We start from the raw sequence: 19333 nt of genomic DNA, 5'->3' as shown, positions 1-19333 counted from the left end.
TTATTAAGGTAAAATGAACACAGTGCAAAAAATATGTGTATAAACTTTCATTATATGACACATACACATCAGGAATATAATAAATGACATTATTAAAGATCAATATGATACCCATGATTAGAAAATTGATAAGTTGCTTGACAGAGGATTCCTACAAAACCTAAATTCTTATTTTTATAAAGCATATATTAAGTTAACAACTTAATTTAAAAAGTAAAGTCAGTCATAGTATAAACTAAAAAATACCTTAGGATATGTTTATTTATTTCAATAGATCTGGACGTAAACCTGAGTACAATTTCTACTGTCAACATTACTTCCAAATAAAACAGCATTTTTTTCCACAGTAAAACCTGTGAATACAACACAATTAAGCCTCAAACTTTCTTATTTCATTGCAATGTTCATTCAACTCCGTACATAATACCCTTGTCATAAGGAAAAATAAAAAATTACAGATAATCAGCATTCAGGAGTGAGATATCAATTGCAATTATAAAGACTTCAAGACATAAAAATCCACAGTAAGTTACAAAATAAAGTCAGCAATTTCAAACAACACAAAATTGCATTAACTTAAAAAAAAGTGATAAGATTAACATAGCTTTCAATAAAATTGCTAAAACAGAAAGACAAAGTTTAAAAGCAGAAAGTGCAACTATGTTCTAGAAGGGAGAGTCCAAGCTTGAGTACATTATTTGTGTTGACAAAATGAGTTAAGAAGTTCGTCTGGTTTTAAAGTAATGAACAACTGTTGTGAGTTGAATTGTGTTTACTAAAAAAAATGTGTTGACTCCCTCTATCATGGTATTTCTTTCCTAGTTCTTCCATTCTGTCCCTGTTCCAGCTCGACCATCCTGTTCCCTTATGTTTTCATCCCCCATCCCCTAGCCTCTATTGCCCTAACCCACCCCCAGTTTACTCATGGACAGAAACCTGGTTCAGAAACCTGGGGAAGTTCCCAGAAATCCACAAGGATGACCCCACCTTAGACTACTAGAAATAGTGAAGAGGGTGCCTGAACTGGCTTACCCCAGTAATCAGATCAGTGAATACCCTGTCATCATAGAGCCTTCATCCAGTAAGTGATAGAAGTAGATGCAGAGATCCACGGCCAAGCACCAGGCCAAGCTCGAGGAGTCCAGTCAAAGAGTGAGAAGAGGGATTCTATGAGCAAGGGGCATCAAGATCATGATGGGGAAACCTACAGAGACAACCAAACCAAACTATTGGGAACTCATGAACTTTATGTAGACCAACAGGTATGGAGCCTCCATGGCACTCTGCGTATATGTTACAGTTGTGTATTTTGGTGTTCTTGTGGGACTCCTAACAGTGGGAACAGGGGCTGTCTCTGATTCTTTTACTGCCTTTTGGGACCCTACTCCTCATACTGGGTCACCATGCCCATCCTTAATACATGGGGAAGTGCTTAGTTTTACTGCAACTTGATATGCCATGTTTTGGTGATACTCATGACCTTTCTTACATAGACATGGAGGAGGAATGGATTGGGGGGGTGGGAACAGGGAAGGAGGAGAGAGGCTGGGAGGAGAGGAAGATGGGGAAACTTCGGCGGGGATGTAAAATAAATAAATAATTTTTTTTAAGTAAAAAGAAAAGTCTTTCTACATGTTAAACCCTGATACATTTTATGGTTAATTTTGCAAATTATGTGTTGTCAAGGCTATTTCTTAAAATCTCTTCTTTCCTTTTATATATTTATAGTGACTTTGCAAATATGTGTAGTACTGCTATCCTACTGTCTACAATAAAGACCTGGGTATAAAGCAAATCAGGGTTAAGTTTTCTGCAGATTTTTTTTCTTTTTTTGTTTTTTATTTATTCTCCTCTCATATATATTACATTCTGACTGAAGTTTCCCCTCCCTCCTCTCCTCGAAGTTCCCCCCCACACACACTCCTCCTCTAGTTTCACTTCGGAAAAGGGCAGGCCTCCCATCAAACAAATATGGCATATCAAGTTACACTTAGACTAGGCATGTCCCCTCATATCAAGGCTGGGCAAGGCAACCCAGCAGGAGGAAAAGGGCCCCAAGAGCAGGCAAAAGAGTCCCACAAGAACACCAAGCTACATAACCACAGCATGGATACAGAGGGACTAGGGCAGTCCCATGCAGGCTCCCTGATTGCCGCTTCAGTCTCTGTGAGCTCCTATGAGCCCAGGTTAGTTGAGTCTGTGGGGTTTTGTGGTGTCCTTGACCCCTCTGGCTCCTACCATTCTTCCTCCCCCTCTTCTGCAGGATTTCTTGAACTCCACCTAATGTTTGGCTGTGGGTCTCTACATCTGTTTCCATCAGGTGCTGGATTAAGCCTCTCTCAGGATGATTATGCTAGGCTCCTGTCTAGCATATCATATATGAGCATAGTAGAATATCATTAGCAAACATTTCATTGATTTTTTTTTTTTTTTTTTTTTTTGGCCATTTGTGTTTGATTCTATCCTAGGTCTCTGGGCTATCCAGCCTCTGGGTTCTGGCCCTCCTCCAGGCAGTATCAGGGGTGGGCTTCTTCTAGTGGCATGGGTCTTAAGCAGGATTGGCCACTTCCACAATTTCTGCACCACCTTTGTTTCAACCCAGCACATCTTGCAGACAAGACAAATCATAGGTTGAAGGTTTTGTGGCTGGATTGATGTCCCAATCCCCCAACTGGAAGTCTTGTCTAGTTATAGGAGATGGCTAGTTCAGGCTCCATATCACTCACAACTAAGAGTCTTAGCTAGGGTCACCCTTGTAGTTGTGCACTTAAAAAAAAAAAAAAAAAAAAAAAAAAAAAGACAAGTGTGCAGTTAAATAAGCCAAGGTAGAATACCTTCTAGACAGGAACCCCTGAACTGACGGAAAGTAACCTTTCCTGGCTATGAGCATAAGGGACCTTACACAGACAGTGAGTCTCATGAGTACAGCCACAATGATGAGGCTAGGTTAGGTTATTTTAAATTATACATCCTCTGAATATTTGACAAGTAAAATATGAGTATTTGGGGCAAAATTCAAAACAACTTTCTAATTGCCTAACTATTTAAATTTCTGCAACATTTTATTTCCTTATTAATCATAATGTAATAAAAGTGTTAAATCTGTGGGAATGTTTATACATTCCAAAATTATTCTTAGAAGAAATTCATTTAATATACCAACAGCACTAATTCTTCTAGAACACCCACAGCATCTCTACCATATGCTAAAAGATTTTCCTTTTAATTGACATGATTAAAATGCCTGCCTAAACTGTATTGTATCATTCCAATTATGAGTCTAAATAAAATATACATTTTTAAATAATGTCTCCATTATTCAAATTTAAATTAGAAAAGGAAAAAATAGCATATGATTTGTTGGGCAGGCTTAGCTAAAACAGAAGTGCAATATAAATACAATTTCAACCTTCAAGGTTCAGTGATTGATATATTCTGTCAAACTTCCAACTTAAACATAGAAACCTGAATATTCTCATTCTTCCCACCTCTCTTCCCTCACTCTCTAAGTGCTAGGGAATGAACCCAGGACCTTGTCCATGCTAGGCAAGAGCTATCACTGTGCTATATCACCAGTCTTCAAAGCCTTTCATCACTGCCTTACTTAGGGTTTTATAACTGTAAAGAGACACCATGACCACAGCAACTCTAATAAAGGAAAACATTTAATTACAGCTGGCTTACAGTTCAGAGATTTAGTCCACTATCAGCATGGCAGAAGCATGGTGGCATGCAGGCAGACATGGTACTAAAGAAGGAGCTGGGATTTCTACAGCTTGATCCACAGGCAGCAGCAAGAAGAGACAGTAAGACACTGGCCTGGCTTGATCATCTGAGACCTCAAAGCCTGCCCCCAGTGACACACATCCTCCAACAAGACCACACCTACTCTAACAAGGCCACATCTCCTAATAGTGCCACTCCCTATAGGCCTATGGGAGCTACTTTTATTCAAACCACCACATTCTACTTCCTGGCCCCCATAGGGTTGTAGCCATATCATAATTCAAAATTCATTTAGTCCAATTTCAAAGTTTCCATAGTCTTTAACAGTCTCAAACTTGTTTAAAAGTCTAAAGTTCAAAGTCTCTTCTGGGACTCACGCAATATCTTAACTGTAATCCCCTGTAAAATCAAAATGAAAAAGCAGATCACATACTTCCAACATGTAATGACACAGGATATATATTACAATTCCAAAATGGATCACAAGGAGGAAAAACTGGACCAAAGCAAGACCAAAAACCAACAGGGCAAACTCTAAACTGTTTGCATCTCCACATCTGATGTTGAAGCATTCTTCAGATCTCCACCTCCTTTCAGCTTTGTTGACTGCAACACACTTCTCTCTCTTGGGCTGGTTTCACTTTCTGTTGGAAGCTCTCCTCAGCAGGTATCCTATTACTCTGGCATCTCCAACACCTTGGGGTCTCCAAGGTAATCCAGGCTTCACTTTCACAGCTTCATGCACTAGCCTCTCTAGGTCTTCATGCAGGGACACCCCTGACACACACCTGGTCTCAGTGGCTTTCCTTAGGAGGCAGATTCCATAACCCCTTTCTTGTAACCTTGACTCTAAAGCCAGAAACGTGGCTGAATCTGCTGAGTTCTGCTACTTGCTGGGCTTGGATGACCTGAAAATAACTCTGTAGATCAGGCTGGTCTTGAACTCAGAGATCTGCATACCTCTGTCTCCTGAGTGCTGGGATTAAAGATGTGTACCATTATACCCGGACCAAAGCTTTTTTTTTTTTTTTTTTTTTTAATTCCTTTCTACAAATTGGAAACTTAGCTGGGTAGTTGCCCTGAGACCACCACTCCCTTTATTCCATTTAATAGCAGGCTTTTCTTTAATCTGTTTATCTCCTTGAACACAGGATTTAGCTTTATTCCACTTCTTGGTGCCCCTTTTCACCCCAATCTGTACATTTTGTATTTTTACTTGCTCAGTTTACTCCTTTTCATTATAAATCTGCATAAGTGTGGCCACTAATAACCAATCAACATAGTCAATATTAGGCTGTCAGGAAACTTCCTCTGCCAAAGCTGTTAATTCATAATTCTTCAATTCAGACTTAGCATCAGGCAGATTTTTTTGGAGAAAGGCAAAAAGCAGCCACCTACTTTTCCAAAATATCATAAGAACAGTCTCTAGACCACATTCTAATATTTTTCTCCCCTGAAGCCTCCTGAGCCATGCTCCCACAGTTCAAATTAACCTCAGAACCACTGTCTTTCATGTTCCTACTAGTATGGCCCATTAAACTTCACTTAAAGCATTCATCTGCTTTTTAAATCCAAACAAGAGCATGGTCAGGCCAATCACATAAATACCCTAGTCCCTGGTACCAACTTTCTTAATTAAGGTTTCTACTGCTATAAACAGACACCATTACCATGTAACTCTTAGAAAGAAAAACATTTCATTGGGGCTGGCTTACAGCTTCAGAGGTTTAGTCCATTACTGTCAGGGTGGGAAGCATGGCAGCATGCTGGCAGACATGGTGCTAAAAAAGGAGCTGAGAGTTCCACAGCTGGATCTGTAGACAGCAGGAAGAGACTGCCCTACTGGACCTCAAGCCTACCCCCAGGGACACACTTCCTCCAATGTCACACCCACTCCAACAAGGTCATACCCCCTAATAGTGCCACTCCCAAAGAGCCTATGGGGGGGGCATCTTCTTTCAAACCACAATAGCCATACATGAGATCTGTCAGAAGATGGAGTCAGAAATTCAAAAGTTTTAAATTTGCACATATTCTTTTATTATGAACACACTGTGGCAATAGAAGATACAAACAATTGATTTTTATGTTCATTAAAACTCAGGACATAGTTGCTCTGAATTAGGAAGTGGGTATAAAAGTGGATGGGGAAACTTAACTGAGGAGGGAGAAGGAATGGCAGCACAGAGGAAAAGTCAAAGAGATGAATCACACTAAGTATGTTTAAAAAAACACATGAGAACTATATTATTTTATAGCTACTTACAGATATTATATATAAGCCTGGGGTGGTGTAGTTCAATTCAAGTTATGCCAATTAATGCCTTCCCTCCAGAAAAGAAAGGCTATCTATGAAAAACCCCAGTGCCAGGCATTCTAAATATCTAGCCTTATATCCACTGTAAAGAGTAGCTCCCTCCTCTCATCAAAAAAGCTTCTTTCTGCACCAGAGAGAAATCATTACAGAAAGGCGAAGTGGTCAAAATGCAGAAATCAATTGACTGTGGGGTAGCCAGGCCAATCAATACATTTACAAACTAACCACTACACTTAAGGCTGAAGGAAGATCATGGAAGAGGAGGGGAAAAGACTATGAGCTAGGGAACCAGGACAACTGCTTTGAGACAGTCTCTTCTAAAAGAGGAGGAGGAGGAGAACTGTGACAACACTAAGTGCAAATGGTACACGGCTCTGGGAAGAAAAACAGGGGTAAAGATACACTGTAGAAAACTCTCTAAGAATTAATAAAACATATTACATCATCTAAAAAAAACCCAATAATGTAAAGAGAAACTTTCTAATCAATACTCCTGACAGATCATAAAATAACATCTTATACTACCCTAAGATTTCAATGTATTATTATCTCAAGTCTAAGGGTGGAACATAGGTAAACCAATGTATTTTCTGTGACATTATACTCAAAGAACCTAGAAAACTATGTATTTGTGGCACTTTTTAAATTTTCATTCCTATAAATAATAGGTTTACTTTTAAAAATGGAAAGGATCAATAGAAAATTACCTCATCTCTGTGCAAATACCATTAACTACTTACTTAAAAACAGAGTCACAGTGCACTTTTAGACAGAAATGTCAAAGTGGTTGAATCAACTGCCATTTCAGAAAAGCACAGGAGCTAAACTACATGTAATTACATTCAGCCCTCCCCAGTGTTCTGTGAACCACTGTACAAAGCTCTACTGTGATTTTTCCACCTTTACTCAACATCTACATGCTCCTGTACTTATCAGAGAAGGCTCAATAGAAAGAACAATATTTCTATATGGTTTAAAGAGCAAACAGAACCTGATAACCACACTACACCAAGGAGCACACAGGGAGGAAAAGAGAGCAACATTAGCAGTTTAAGGGGAGAAAAATCTTAACAAAAACCCAAGAGCTGAATGATGTTCTCAGTGACAAATCAAGTCTCTAAATGCTCCCCCCACTTCTGTCTTTGAAATAATCATGTGTTTAAGAGCTTTATTATACACAAACAACCATCTGCTGCCAGAAAACAACTCTTCTTCCACAAATACATGTTGCAGTGAGACTTGAACAAGGCAGCCATGGGATAAGCTCCTAGTAGTGTGGTTCTATATTCTTCATTTTAGATTACATATACTGAGGTGCCCTAACTTCTGCTTGCCAACTGCACAGTTATCAGTTTGCATGCACTTACTGATTATTTGACAGTCTCTTCTCCCAGATAGGAAGCAAAAGAGTTAGGGATAGAAGTATAGGATTACATGTACTAGACTTGAAATATGACAACTGCTTTGAAGTTCAAAACAATTTTAAAACACCTTCCCTGATGAGCCATAAATTTTCTTTATTGTCCTAACATCAGATCAGACCGGAATGGAATGTTACAACTTCTATTTCTTGCTACTCTAGACTATTCAAAAGCTGCCATAAACAGATAGCCTGACTGGCAGACGAAACAAGTACATGCCCTCATCTAACTCATTGTCTGGTCAGTATAAATTTGCTCAACACCTTTCTTCCCCATTAGACTATGTATGCTTCACCAGCAAAGACAAAATCTGTAATGATATACATACAGTCAATATAAAGATATCATTGTATCTTGCCTAACGAAAGTGACACATAGTAGGCTCTGAATAAAAATGTGTTGAACAAAAGACAGAATTACTAAATCCCCCTCCCCTGTGTGTCTCTGTGTGTATACATTTACACACACATACACACTCTTTTAAGCTTCACATTTTCTACTTAAGTCTTTCTTCAAATGACTGCTGTCCTTTTCCACTCACTGCTGTTCTATTCATCTTCCTGTTAGTGTCATGGACACTTTCTCTCCTCTGAACTCCAACAGTGTGTGTGTGTCTGTGGGAGGGGGAGAGTATTGTGTGTCAAGTTATGCCAACTAATACCTTCCCTCCAGAAAAGAAAGGTTAGCTAAGAAAAACCCTAGTGCCAGGCATTCTAAATATTTAGCCTTATATCCACTGTAAAGAGTAGTTCCTTCCTCTCATCAAAAAAGCTTCTTTCTGCAGCAGTGAGAAATCATTACAGAAAGGCAAAGTGGTCAAAATGCAGAGATTAATTGGCTGTGGGGTAGCCAGACCAATCAATACATTTACAAAATAACCATTACACTTCAAACTCAAGGAAGATCATGGAAAAGTAGTGGCATATATATATTGCCTTGAGAAAAAAAATATATATCCTTCTATGTTATAACTATGTGCATTCCTTTCAATAAATGGTATAACCTTTTTGAAGCTAGGGACCATTTTATCCAACTCTGCATTTTCCATCTTGGTAGTGCCTTGAAAATACAGGCATTAAAATACTAAGTAAATGTGTCCCTAACATATTTACCAGAAAAACAAAATTGAAAGGGAACATCTGTGAGTCCAATAGTATAGTAGCATCGTCTGTGACAGAAATAACTACAAGGAGGGGCTATAATACATTCAGTCCTGGAGACTGTTAGACCAAAGGAGTGAGTCATGATGAGCTAAATTGCTTTGGGTTTTGCCTCAGAGTTCCTGAGCTTTTAAACCACTCTAAAACATCTTATATATTCTATCCACTTTTTGAAAGTAGTCAATGTCACTTTCCTACTGAAATTAAATGTATAAATGAGATAAGAACACGCTATTCCAACTAAAGCTGGGTGGGCCATCTGCTTAGTTTCTTCAGCATCTTTACCAGACAACAACCTTATTACATCTACATGGAAGGCATTCTGAAAACCTTTGTTCCAAAGGCAACTCAAATTTCCCTTCCTCTACCCTCCAATAAGGGTTAAAAGCAACAAGCATCCTGTACCAGACCAAGGGAATGAACTTTTTTGAATAAAATTACTATGAATACAACTGGCCCACCTTTCTGTCATCTCTTTCTGTGATCTAAGTTGTTCCATTTTGTGAAGCTGGTGTGTTATAACAAGGCTAAGTGTGTGGACTGTTCCAAGTATACTTCATCCTTTTAAAGCAAGCAAAATATTAGGATGGAGTAAAAGGAAAGATAACATAGAGTGGAAAAGCTACCTATCTGCTTCTCATTAGTACTGCAAACTAGAGAAACTGGACTTCTGAAATTAACACAGGCTAGCTAGAACACATGAAAACTTTCTGGACTCAGACCTGGAATCTCAATAGCTATATATGTATCTGCCTTGAATGCCCTCTCTCCCGATGTCCACTTTCATCGAGCTGAAGTAGGTAGGGGTCAAGACCTGCAGGAATTATCTTTTTCTGCCAACATGCTGGTCCTAGTATGTTAGCAAGTATTTCTACATCTAAAACCAAACTATTATATAAATACAATATTGCATCTACAAATTCCTAAGAAATATTGTTTTCTCTCATTATTGAGTCAAATACATAGTAAAAATACTTTTAACTAAGTTCCTAAAATCAATCAGTTAAAGTTAGATGTCATAAAAGGGCCACTCTTCTCAATTCCCAGCATGTCTGCTAATCAGGCACAGTACATTTTGCTTGTTTTTGAGACCCAGGAATCATAGTGGCAAACGTGGTAACTTGTACTTCTTCTGTCTGCTCAGCAGGAATGAGAGCCATTTAAAGTTAACTTGCAATCACAGCACAGAGAACATGGTAGTGAATTATCAAGACAGCTGTTCAGAAATGCCCATTAGAGAGCAGTAGTGTGAAGAATACTTAGCATTATCCAGAAAACTACTGGAATGCAGGTGGTAGAAAGAAAAGGTAGAGCTGAATAACTCATCAAGTAAGCAAGGATGGGGGTGGGGAGTGGGGGGATGGTAGTAGAGGTGGGGGGGCAGTTAGAACTCCTCTTGGAGGCTGTGGAGCGGAGCAAAAAGTTTAACAACTAATTTTAGAATAGACAAATCTGATTCAGAGGTACAATGGAAAAAAACAAAGTAGTGGTTCCTTTTTCAATAAAACTTAGAATTATACCAACCAATAACATCCAAAGTTAGAGAGCAAGAGATGAACATGCCAAGGAGGAACAGGATACCTTCCATGAAAAGAAGAAAAATACTATTAGCTCCTATTTGCTTCAGAACATCCTCAAGAGCTGGCTCATTTTAAGAACTGAGTGAACCTGGCATACATGACGACAGAATTTTGACAGGGCTGACATTAATCACAGTAGAAACTGCCAACATTCACTTTGTGATCCCACCTGCCTAAAACTGTATTCACTCCGCAAAAGACAATCATTCCAAAGAAGCTACAAAAATCTATCAACTTCCCATAAACTAAACTCCCACACAGTGACTCATCTTACCTATTCAGGATTTCAAGACTGAAACCACCACTTAAGAAAGCACACAACACCTCAAACAGAAAAGACAAGTGATAAATGTGCCCTGTTCTTATGTCCTATTCACCAACACACTGCACTAACCTCCGAAAGACATTCCCAGAAACTTACAATTCTGAGCATCTGACGACAATCAGACATCAGGCACTACTTTCCTATATAGTTTACACCATGAGATTGGTTTTTCAGAGTTCTAGTCTTCGGGCTACAGGAAGAACCTGTTTAGCAGTTTAATGTCTTGTTTTAGGTTTTTGAAAAAAGTTGTATTAAATCTGTAACCTTAAGTATCTTTTTTTTTTTTCTAATTACAATTGCTAACTGTAAGAAATCTGGAAAATACAAATTAAGAAAATGAATTTGCCAAACATACTAGTACGTATCTGTATCCCAGCATTCAGGAAGCTGAGGCAGTGGGATTGCTAGTTTCAGGTCAGCCTGAGCTATGGAACAAAACACTGTATATATGTCTTCATAGTGTTATTTTGGTCTAGTTTATTAGAGATAGGATCTCACTATGTAGCATAGGGTTGCCTCAAACTCTAACTCAGCCTCCCAAGAGCTGGGATTATTACACCTTGGCTTCATGAGTACTATTTTTTTTTAAATATTTTTTAAAGATTTATTTATTTTATGTATATGGTGCTCTATCTACATATACACCTGCAAGCCAGAAGAGGGCAGCAGATCCCATTATAGATGGCTGTGAGCCACCATGTGGTTGCTATGAATTGAACTCAGGACCTCTGGAAGAGCAACCAGTGCTCTTAACCCCTGAGCCCTCTCTCCAACCCCCGTTAGTATTATTTTTAATGAATGTATAATATTTTGTTCAAAGGGTTTATATTATCAATATGTACCAATTCTCTATTTTTGAACACAAGTTTCTGTTTTTCACTTTTTATAAATATTACTATGACAAAACATTTGGATGCAAAACTATCTTGATGTCCTTTATTTTAATCATTTCTGAAGAATAGATTCCTACGCCGGCCGGTGGTGGCGCACGCCTTTAATCCCAGCACTCGGGAGGTAGAGCCAGGTGGATCTCTGTGAGTTCAAGGCCAGCCTGGGCTACCAAGTGATTTCCAGGAAAGGCACAAAGCTACACAGAGAAGCCCTGTCTCGAAAAACCAAAGAATAGATTCCTAGAAGTGAAATTCCTGGGCCAATGGATATAATCCCTAGATCAGTTGATAATTTATTTCTGATCTGCTTTCCAAAGAGACCGGCACTTCTGCCAATTGTATTGAACACTGCTACTGCAGTTTACTGTTAGAGACTTCTGACAACCTATCAGACCAAAATTGGCTTTTAATCTGCAATTCTTTATTAATAAAATGGAGCCATGTTTCTCAAAAACCTTTATCAACCATTATACTCTTTCATAGTAAGTGCAAGTATGTATTCTTAACTACCTAAAGCTGGTAGTATTTTGCCTTCAGACTTATATAAATAATGCTGTCTTTTTTTTTAATTTAATAAGTTATCTTGACCCCTTCATTAACCATGATTTCTACCATACTTCCTTCCTCACCTCTTCTTTCATGGAAGAATATGATGTATATAGTGAGCACACTCCCAGGATTCAGATGGTCTGCATTCTAGTACCAAAGCATGACCCAGCTGAATGGCACACTAAATCTTCCTGGTTTCAGCTGCCCTTTGTCAACTAAATTAAATATCTTCACAACTCAAAATTCTATCTATTCCACCCTCAATTCTTGTCTTAGGGGATTCTATGACTGAGTTAGAATGCTTTGTGCACATAATTTTACAAAGGCATGCTGAGGATTCATCTACATAATTAAAAGATTTTGGTAAGCAAAGAAAACGTTAAGGGAAAAATATATAAAAATCAGCTGAAAGACAGCAGAATACTTAGAATGGTATAGTTTTATCAATTATCAACAGTCTTCACTCCCATGGTAATCTGCTTTGGTTTTTCTAGCAAATTCTGCTGTGTCTGTAAGTCATTTCAAATTATATGGAAAGTTTGGGGTAAGATTCTGCATTATTCTGGGGAAGAATCATTCAATTAAAAAAAAAAATCTTCCTACTACCACAGGATAATGGGGTGATCCTCATGAAGCCAAGGTGTAATAATCCCAGCAGAAAGCCCCAGGAGACCAAGTTAATGCCATACAAGTAGCTTGGTCTTCTTGTGGGACTCCTAACAGTGGGAGCAGGAGTTGTTTCTAACCCTTTTGCCTGCTTTTGGAACCTTTTCCCCCTACTGAGTTGTCTCATGCAGACTTAAAATGCAGGGAGGTTCCTAGCCTTATTGCAACTTAATATGCCACGTTTGGTTGATATTGCTGGGAGGGCTGCCATTTTCTGAAAGGAAGTAGAGGAGGAAACGATCAGAGGGAGAGAAGAGGTGATGGGAGGAGAGGAGGGAGGGGAAATTGAGGTCAGGATGTAATATATAAAAGAATAATTTTTTTTTTTTTTTGGTTTTTTTCGAGACAGGGTTTCTCTGCGTAGCTTTGAGCCTTTCCTGGAACTCACTTGGTAGCCCAGGCTGGCCTCGAACTCACAGAGATCCGCCTGCCTCTGCCTCCTGAGTGCTAGGACTAAAGGCGTGCGCCACCACCGCCCGGCTAAGAATAAATTTTTTAAATTATAATTAAAAAATACAAAGAGAGAGAGGGAGAAGGGAAGGGAGGGAGGGAGATAGAGGAAGGGAGGAAGGAAGAGAGACAGACAGACAGACAGACAAGACAGAGTGGAGTCTCCAATCAAAATGCTATTCAGACAAGAACACTTCGACTCAGAGATACTTTGAAAATACATAAGCAATGGCACCTTCTTTACTAAAATCTAGAATTGTGCTATCTAGTACCTAAAGGGAAAGAAGAGTAACTAGACTAAGGAGAAATGTAATATCCTATAGAGAATCAGGTTTGCCCACTGTAGCCCAACACACTACTACTGAAACACTAGGTGACAACTGGATCATTCCATGCCAGAGTTCAACCGTGATATCCCTTCATTTCTCTTTCTCACACACACACAAAAGGGGGAAAAAAACTGGCTCAGTTTTCTAAACCACAAATGGCTTTCTATCCTTTTATGTATGTGGGTGGGTAAGGGACACTGGTAATAATAATAATAAATAATTTATCATTTTTGCCCTAGAAAACCAGAGGAACCTGGCTTCAGCTGGTTTTACTTTTAAGCTGCCCTTCAAAATTAAAGTAGAAACAAAATGAGGTCCCCCAGAAAACTAGCCTCCTCTGCCCAGTAATTCAGATGGTTTGGAGAGATGCATAAAACATCCAAAAATTCTGGTAAAAAGAATGAGATACTGGAAAAGAGATATTACCCATCCTGCTCCCTGAAGGAACCTGCTCAGAGTCAATTCCAGGGTCAAGTTCAAATAGATCACTGCTGACTATATCAGGTCTAGAGGCTGTTTGAGCCTCTGTGCTGAGAAGGCATCTCTGGGGAGTAGGCTGCCTGAGCATCCTAATGGTTTGAAAGCAGGACAGGCTGTGGGCACAGTGTGATCTGTAATATTTAAATATTTAGAACTAGAGCAGTTCTTAATGAGGTATAATTTTAATTCTGTCCTCCAGGGGCTATATGGTAATGTCTGGAAACATTTTTGGTTTTTACAATTTTAGGGTTCCTGGGGAAGAAGTGGATGCTGCTACTGGCTTTAGTAGATAACAGCCAAATATGCTGCTAAACATTCTATAAGGCATAGGACAGACCCCTGCTACCACTCCCTCCTTAAGCCACAACCACCAAAGCTGGTCCAAGGTATAATGGCGCAAAGGCTGAAAAACTCTCATCTACAGTATGAAGTGCAGACATTTGTAATGTCTTACACATCAAAAAACATACAGGAAGGTTTAGTAAAAATCTGATTATGACATGCCTTTATAAAGAAACCAGTAAGCTAGAAATTGCTAGTATGCCTACAAATAGTCACTGTAACTGTGATTGTGACAGCCTGAGCATATTTCAGTTCTTAATTGCGTCTCTGCATTATAATGGCACATAAAACATTCCATTTCTGGCTCCTTCTCCTCCAGTCTTATCTCATCATTTACATAATCTTTAAAACAGCTCTGGTTACTCATGAATGGGACTAATTGAAGCATAAACTTCGTAAATTTTGTGTGGTGTGGTGGTACATGCCTTTATTCCCAGCATTTGGGAGGCAGAGACGGGCGGATCTCTGAGTTTGAACACACCCAAGTCTACACAGTGAGTTCCAGGCCAGCCAGGGATACACAGAGAGACTGTTTTAAAAAATGAAAAGAAATACACGGTCTCCTAGGCAGCAATCAAAGTAGTATCAAGACACAGTAAGAGGAAGAAAATAAAAAAGAAACTTCAGCTACAAGTCTGGGAGAAGGAAGAAGGCTTGAGAGAAAAAAGGTGAAATATGGGGAGGACAAAAGGGAGAAAAATGGACTAACAATAATGTGAATAAATAAATATGAATGAACACAAAGGCTCCAAAGCTAGTAATACGAATGCATATGATTTCAACGTGAAATGATCACTGGACTTTGCTAAAGTCCTTTTCTCACTGTCTTTTCTTGTTGCTGTGATAAAACAGGCTGACAAAGCAATTTACTGGTTTATTCTGGTTCAGAGTTCAAGAGATTAAGTCCTTCCTGACAGAAAACTCAAAGCAAGAGGAGTCTGAAGTGGCTGATACATTGTATGCACAAGGAGAAAGCAGGGGATGCTGAATGTATGCTAGGCTCAGGAATCTTTCTGGAAGACCCCCGGCCAAAGGAATGAAGCTGCCTACAGTAGCCTGGTATTCCCATCTCAATAAGATACCCCCCCACCATGAGTATGCCCAGAGGCATGTTCTCTAGTTGATTCTAGATTCTGTCAAACTGGCAACACTAACCACCACAGGCTTGGTTGCTAGCTGATGAGCTTTTAATGTGACAAATAGAGCAAGAGCACACTAAAGAATAAAATGAATCCACGGACAAAGACATGACTGAATGAATTACTGGGAAGCAAAAGCAGGTAACTGTGGAGTGGGTCTCTGAAGGGTACATCTTATCCCTGGATGCTTCCACTGTGTCTCTGTTTCCTAGCTGTTATGAAGTAAACAGCTTTTGTGAGATGTGTCCCTCTACCATCCCTTTTTGGCCATGTTTCTGTCCTTCCACAGGCTTAACAGCAATGGATTCAGTGAACTTTAGACTGACACCTCTCAAGCCAAGAGTCAACTCTTTCCTCGAGTTGTTTTTTTTCCTCAGGGCTATCACAGTGATAAAAAGTTAACACATGTAATGTGTTTCTAAAAAGAAATACTTCAGCTATTACCTATCCTTCAGGATTCACTTGGCACTTTTTCTGTAAGACACTAAAAAACAGTGAAATATAATTAGCCTTATTCAAGGATAGGGGGATGCCACATTACCACTGTCTAACAGACCTAACCAGATAGCAATGCTGATGTCTAAATGACGAAAGAAAGTATTAGTCACACACTAGTAACAGTTCAGTGTTTGAATTCCCCTAGCTAATATACAACCATTTCTTACATATGAGAGCACATTTTATTGGACCTGTTTTCATGCATGAGATGTAGATAAACTAAGAAGCCCCTTCCATAGAAGTTTGCTAAAGAAATTAAATCCATGCCTTTATAACAGAGCATCTACTTAGCACACCTGCAGAATCCATAGCCTTCTTCCCAGATTCCTGTGACAAGACTTATATCCAGGCAAATGATGAGCTTTCTTATACACAAGCGTCTAAGCTTACAGAAATTTTCACAGAATTTTGGCAAAGCTTTCATTTTGTCTTATTTTTATAACTCAAACAAACAAAACAGTTTATTCAACTTTGGCTAAGGAAAAATGGACATCATCTGTGTTCAATGTGGATACTGGTTAAAAGGACCAGATCTGTGTTCAAGTACTGGTTCTACTCCATTTATGACCTCAGGGAAGCCATCAAAATTCACTAAAACCCACACATGGTAGTAAACTTCTACAGCCCCTTAGCAATGCAGAAGGATCACAAGTTCTAGGCTAGCCTGGGCTATATAATAAGCCACTGTCTAGAAACAAAATAAAATAAAGACTCAAAGAAAAAAATCTCAGTCTCCTGATATTAAAAAATAAACAACAAAAAAAATGGGCTAAGAAACCTCAATTTTCCTTCCAACTCAAATACTGACACAAAATTTGAAACCCTTTGAAATTAAAAGCTTAATAGTTTATTAAATCTAGGTTTGAAATGTCAGTCCTGAAGTCATCCAACTAACAGGCTAAACACAGAATGACAAGAACAAGAACTGTTCTGTGTCAGCACCTTCTTGGAAGACATACTTCCAGCTGTTTTCTCAAGGAGTCTTTGCTCACTAAACAACATTCATGAGAAACACATTTATCTGCTTGGCCAGCATGGCTCCAGCATGTGAAGCTGGCTTCTACTATTAATGCCATTTCAATTCCAAGTGAATAATAAAAACAGCGATAGAATTATTTATCTGCGAGCTGCTTACAGAATTCTAGAACTCAAGAGACTAAAGTGATTCTCTTCAACCTTTCAATTTTGTAGAAAAGCATTACATTTCATAAAACACTTAAAGGTTAACTGGCTGAGCATGCAAATAAGCCTCTTTATTTAATATCTTTTAAAAAAAACATTTATGAGAACTCATTTTTTTCCTAAAAGCATTTATAATACCATGACTGTGTTGAAGTGGCTGCTTATACACTTAGTATGTTAGCAGTCTACTCTAGACACAGGATGTCTAAGAAGCACTCCTTCCCACCAAACTATCACAGACATCTTGAGGGCTCTGATCATCAGGAGGGAAAAAACAAGAGCTACTATTTGAGATCTGTATCCCCTGTCCACATCAGTATCTCCTTTCAATTACAGGAGATTCACACCAACAAATATGAATGATACATAAACATTTCACTTGACCTTCCTCCATTCATGGGTGCAATCTGACACCTGAGTTCATCTAAAACTCACTGGACAGGATAAATAAATCAAGCATCCTAAAAACAGAAGTTTTCAGCATCCTTTCTAGGGAACTAGATAACTTTGGCACCTAACTAAAGCTTGATAATTTTACAGAATGCTGAGGGACATTTTACCCAGACAATTCCCATGAAGTCTCATCTTTTGAGACCACTGGTTTATCCTTCTCACCTCTGCTTTCCCGGAAAAAAAGATTGGCACAGTGCTAATTTCAAATACTCGAATAACAGAAGATGAATTTAGAAATAATAAACGGACAATAATGATCATGAACACGATGGCAGAGTATATTCCTCCGGGCTGAATGAACCATGGAGAAATATAAAGAAAGAAACGTATAATGTTGTAAAAATAAATAAAACACATTTGGTATTTGAGGGGTTATAAATGATCTTTACATTAAGATGAAAGATTTGACACAGCTATGAGATAAACCATTCTACTATTAAGAATCTTTTAACCCAACATTAGAAAAAAAAAAAAAAAATGGACATTTGAATGCTGCCTAGAAATCCCGTACCCAGTATGTCTACAGAAACCAGGTCAGGCAAAGCCAGAAAGGAATTCTGAGAAAAAAAAAACAAAAACAAAAAAAAACATTCACAAGTCTTTAAAGATTCTGCGGCAGGACACACTTAAAAGAGCCCTACTTGCAAGAAATCTCAAATCCATCACCAGCATCATGCCTCCTCTCGGTCCGAGATCAGCCACCCAGTCTGCACGTAATCCAAGTGGGCCAAGGGGTTTAAAGTCTCACTCGAGTATCTGGGTCACTGGTAGCACTGTAGTACCCCGTAGTACAGAGTCTCTCTCAAAGCCTCCACTACCGGGTCATCTCCAAACCCAGCGTCCCTGGGGGACAGCAGAGCCCGGGCCCCACACTAGGCGGGGCAAGCCAAACCCCGGGTGGACTCAGCCAGGGGTAGTCGGGCTGACACACTTGGGGTCACCCCGGCCTCTGGCCCCAGGGAAGGCTCCAGTCTGTCCCTCAGACCAGCTAAGGCAGCACAGGCCTCGACCTCAGGGCCACGGTGCTCTCTCCACAGTCGCGCTGGGCCGCGCGGCGGACTTACTAGCCCGGGCTTCCCGGGTCTCACGGATCTCCGTTACTACCACGCCGTCACCGCGGGCCGCTGTCAGTTTTGTAACTCTCCAGCCTCAGTTGCCCCGAGTGTGCACTGGGGTCCCCCGCTCCCCGCCCATGGGACGCTGAAGTGAAGCGAAACTAACTCGGGGCCGACCGGCGCTTCCTGGAGGCGCTCCCCGCCCGGCCCTGCCCCACACTCACGGGTAGGCATGGCGACCCGAGCCCGCCGCGCTCGCCGCCGTTCCCGGACTCAGTGGAGTCGCGCGAGCCGCGCCGACCGCAGCATGGCTGCGGGAGCTCGGCCACAGGCGCCTCGTCGGGCGGAGGGCGAAGAGCCGAGCGAGCGGACGCCGACCGGCCACAGAAACCACCGGCCGCGCTCCGCGCCCCGTCGACGACGCGCTGGGCCGACCCACGCCCGTGACGTCAGCGCGTCGCCACCGAGAGGTCCCGCCCCCGAGCCGCCCAAGCTCCGCCCGCGAGCGGTGACTGCTGGACTCCATGCTGCACCTGCACCTGCAGGGTGGGCAGTGAGCGGGCTCCATTCGTTAACTCCGAGGTTTTCTTTTCTTTTCACTCCTGGTGAGATCTGACTGTCTCACTTTGGCTCAGGCCTGCTTAGGGCGCGTCACCTTAGGACTGTGAGGGTAAAGACTATGGTCTTGGGTGTAGTGACTTCCCCTAATCTCCTTCCTGCTCAGAGCTATTTAACTGGCAGAGCTTCCATCTGGCAGTCTCTGAAAGTCTA

At 40.3% G+C, this 19333-nt stretch overlaps 1 protein-coding gene across 4 annotated transcripts in view; it reads right to left on the bottom strand.

Moving 5' to 3' along the window:
* Efr3a (EFR3 homolog A) overlaps nucleotides 1-19012 on the bottom strand; it is an 89627-nt gene extending 70615 nt beyond the window's left edge. For 2 of the 4 annotated variants that reach the window (XM_028876023.2, XM_028876022.2), the window contains exon 1: nucleotides 18787-19012. Coding sequence is in view for 2 of the 4 variants with exons in the window: in XM_028876022.2 (XP_028731855.1) it covers nucleotides 18787-18796 (10 nt within the window). In the remaining 2 variants the exon portion in view is untranslated. Of the gene's footprint in view, nucleotides 1-18148; nucleotides 18354-18786 lie in introns of those variants that run through there. The other 2 variants (XM_037197510.1, XM_028876021.2) reach the window with 2 other exon arrangements.
* Nucleotides 19013-19333: the final 321 nt, after the last annotated feature.

Source organism: Peromyscus leucopus, chromosome 20 (genome assembly GCF_004664715.2).
Source record: "Peromyscus leucopus breed LL Stock chromosome 20, UCI_PerLeu_2.1, whole genome shotgun sequence".
Taxonomy (NCBI): Eukaryota; Metazoa; Chordata; class Mammalia; order Rodentia; family Cricetidae; genus Peromyscus; species Peromyscus leucopus.
Note: the sequence above shows the minus strand (reverse complement) of the source record. Positions and strands in the feature narration are given on the sequence as shown.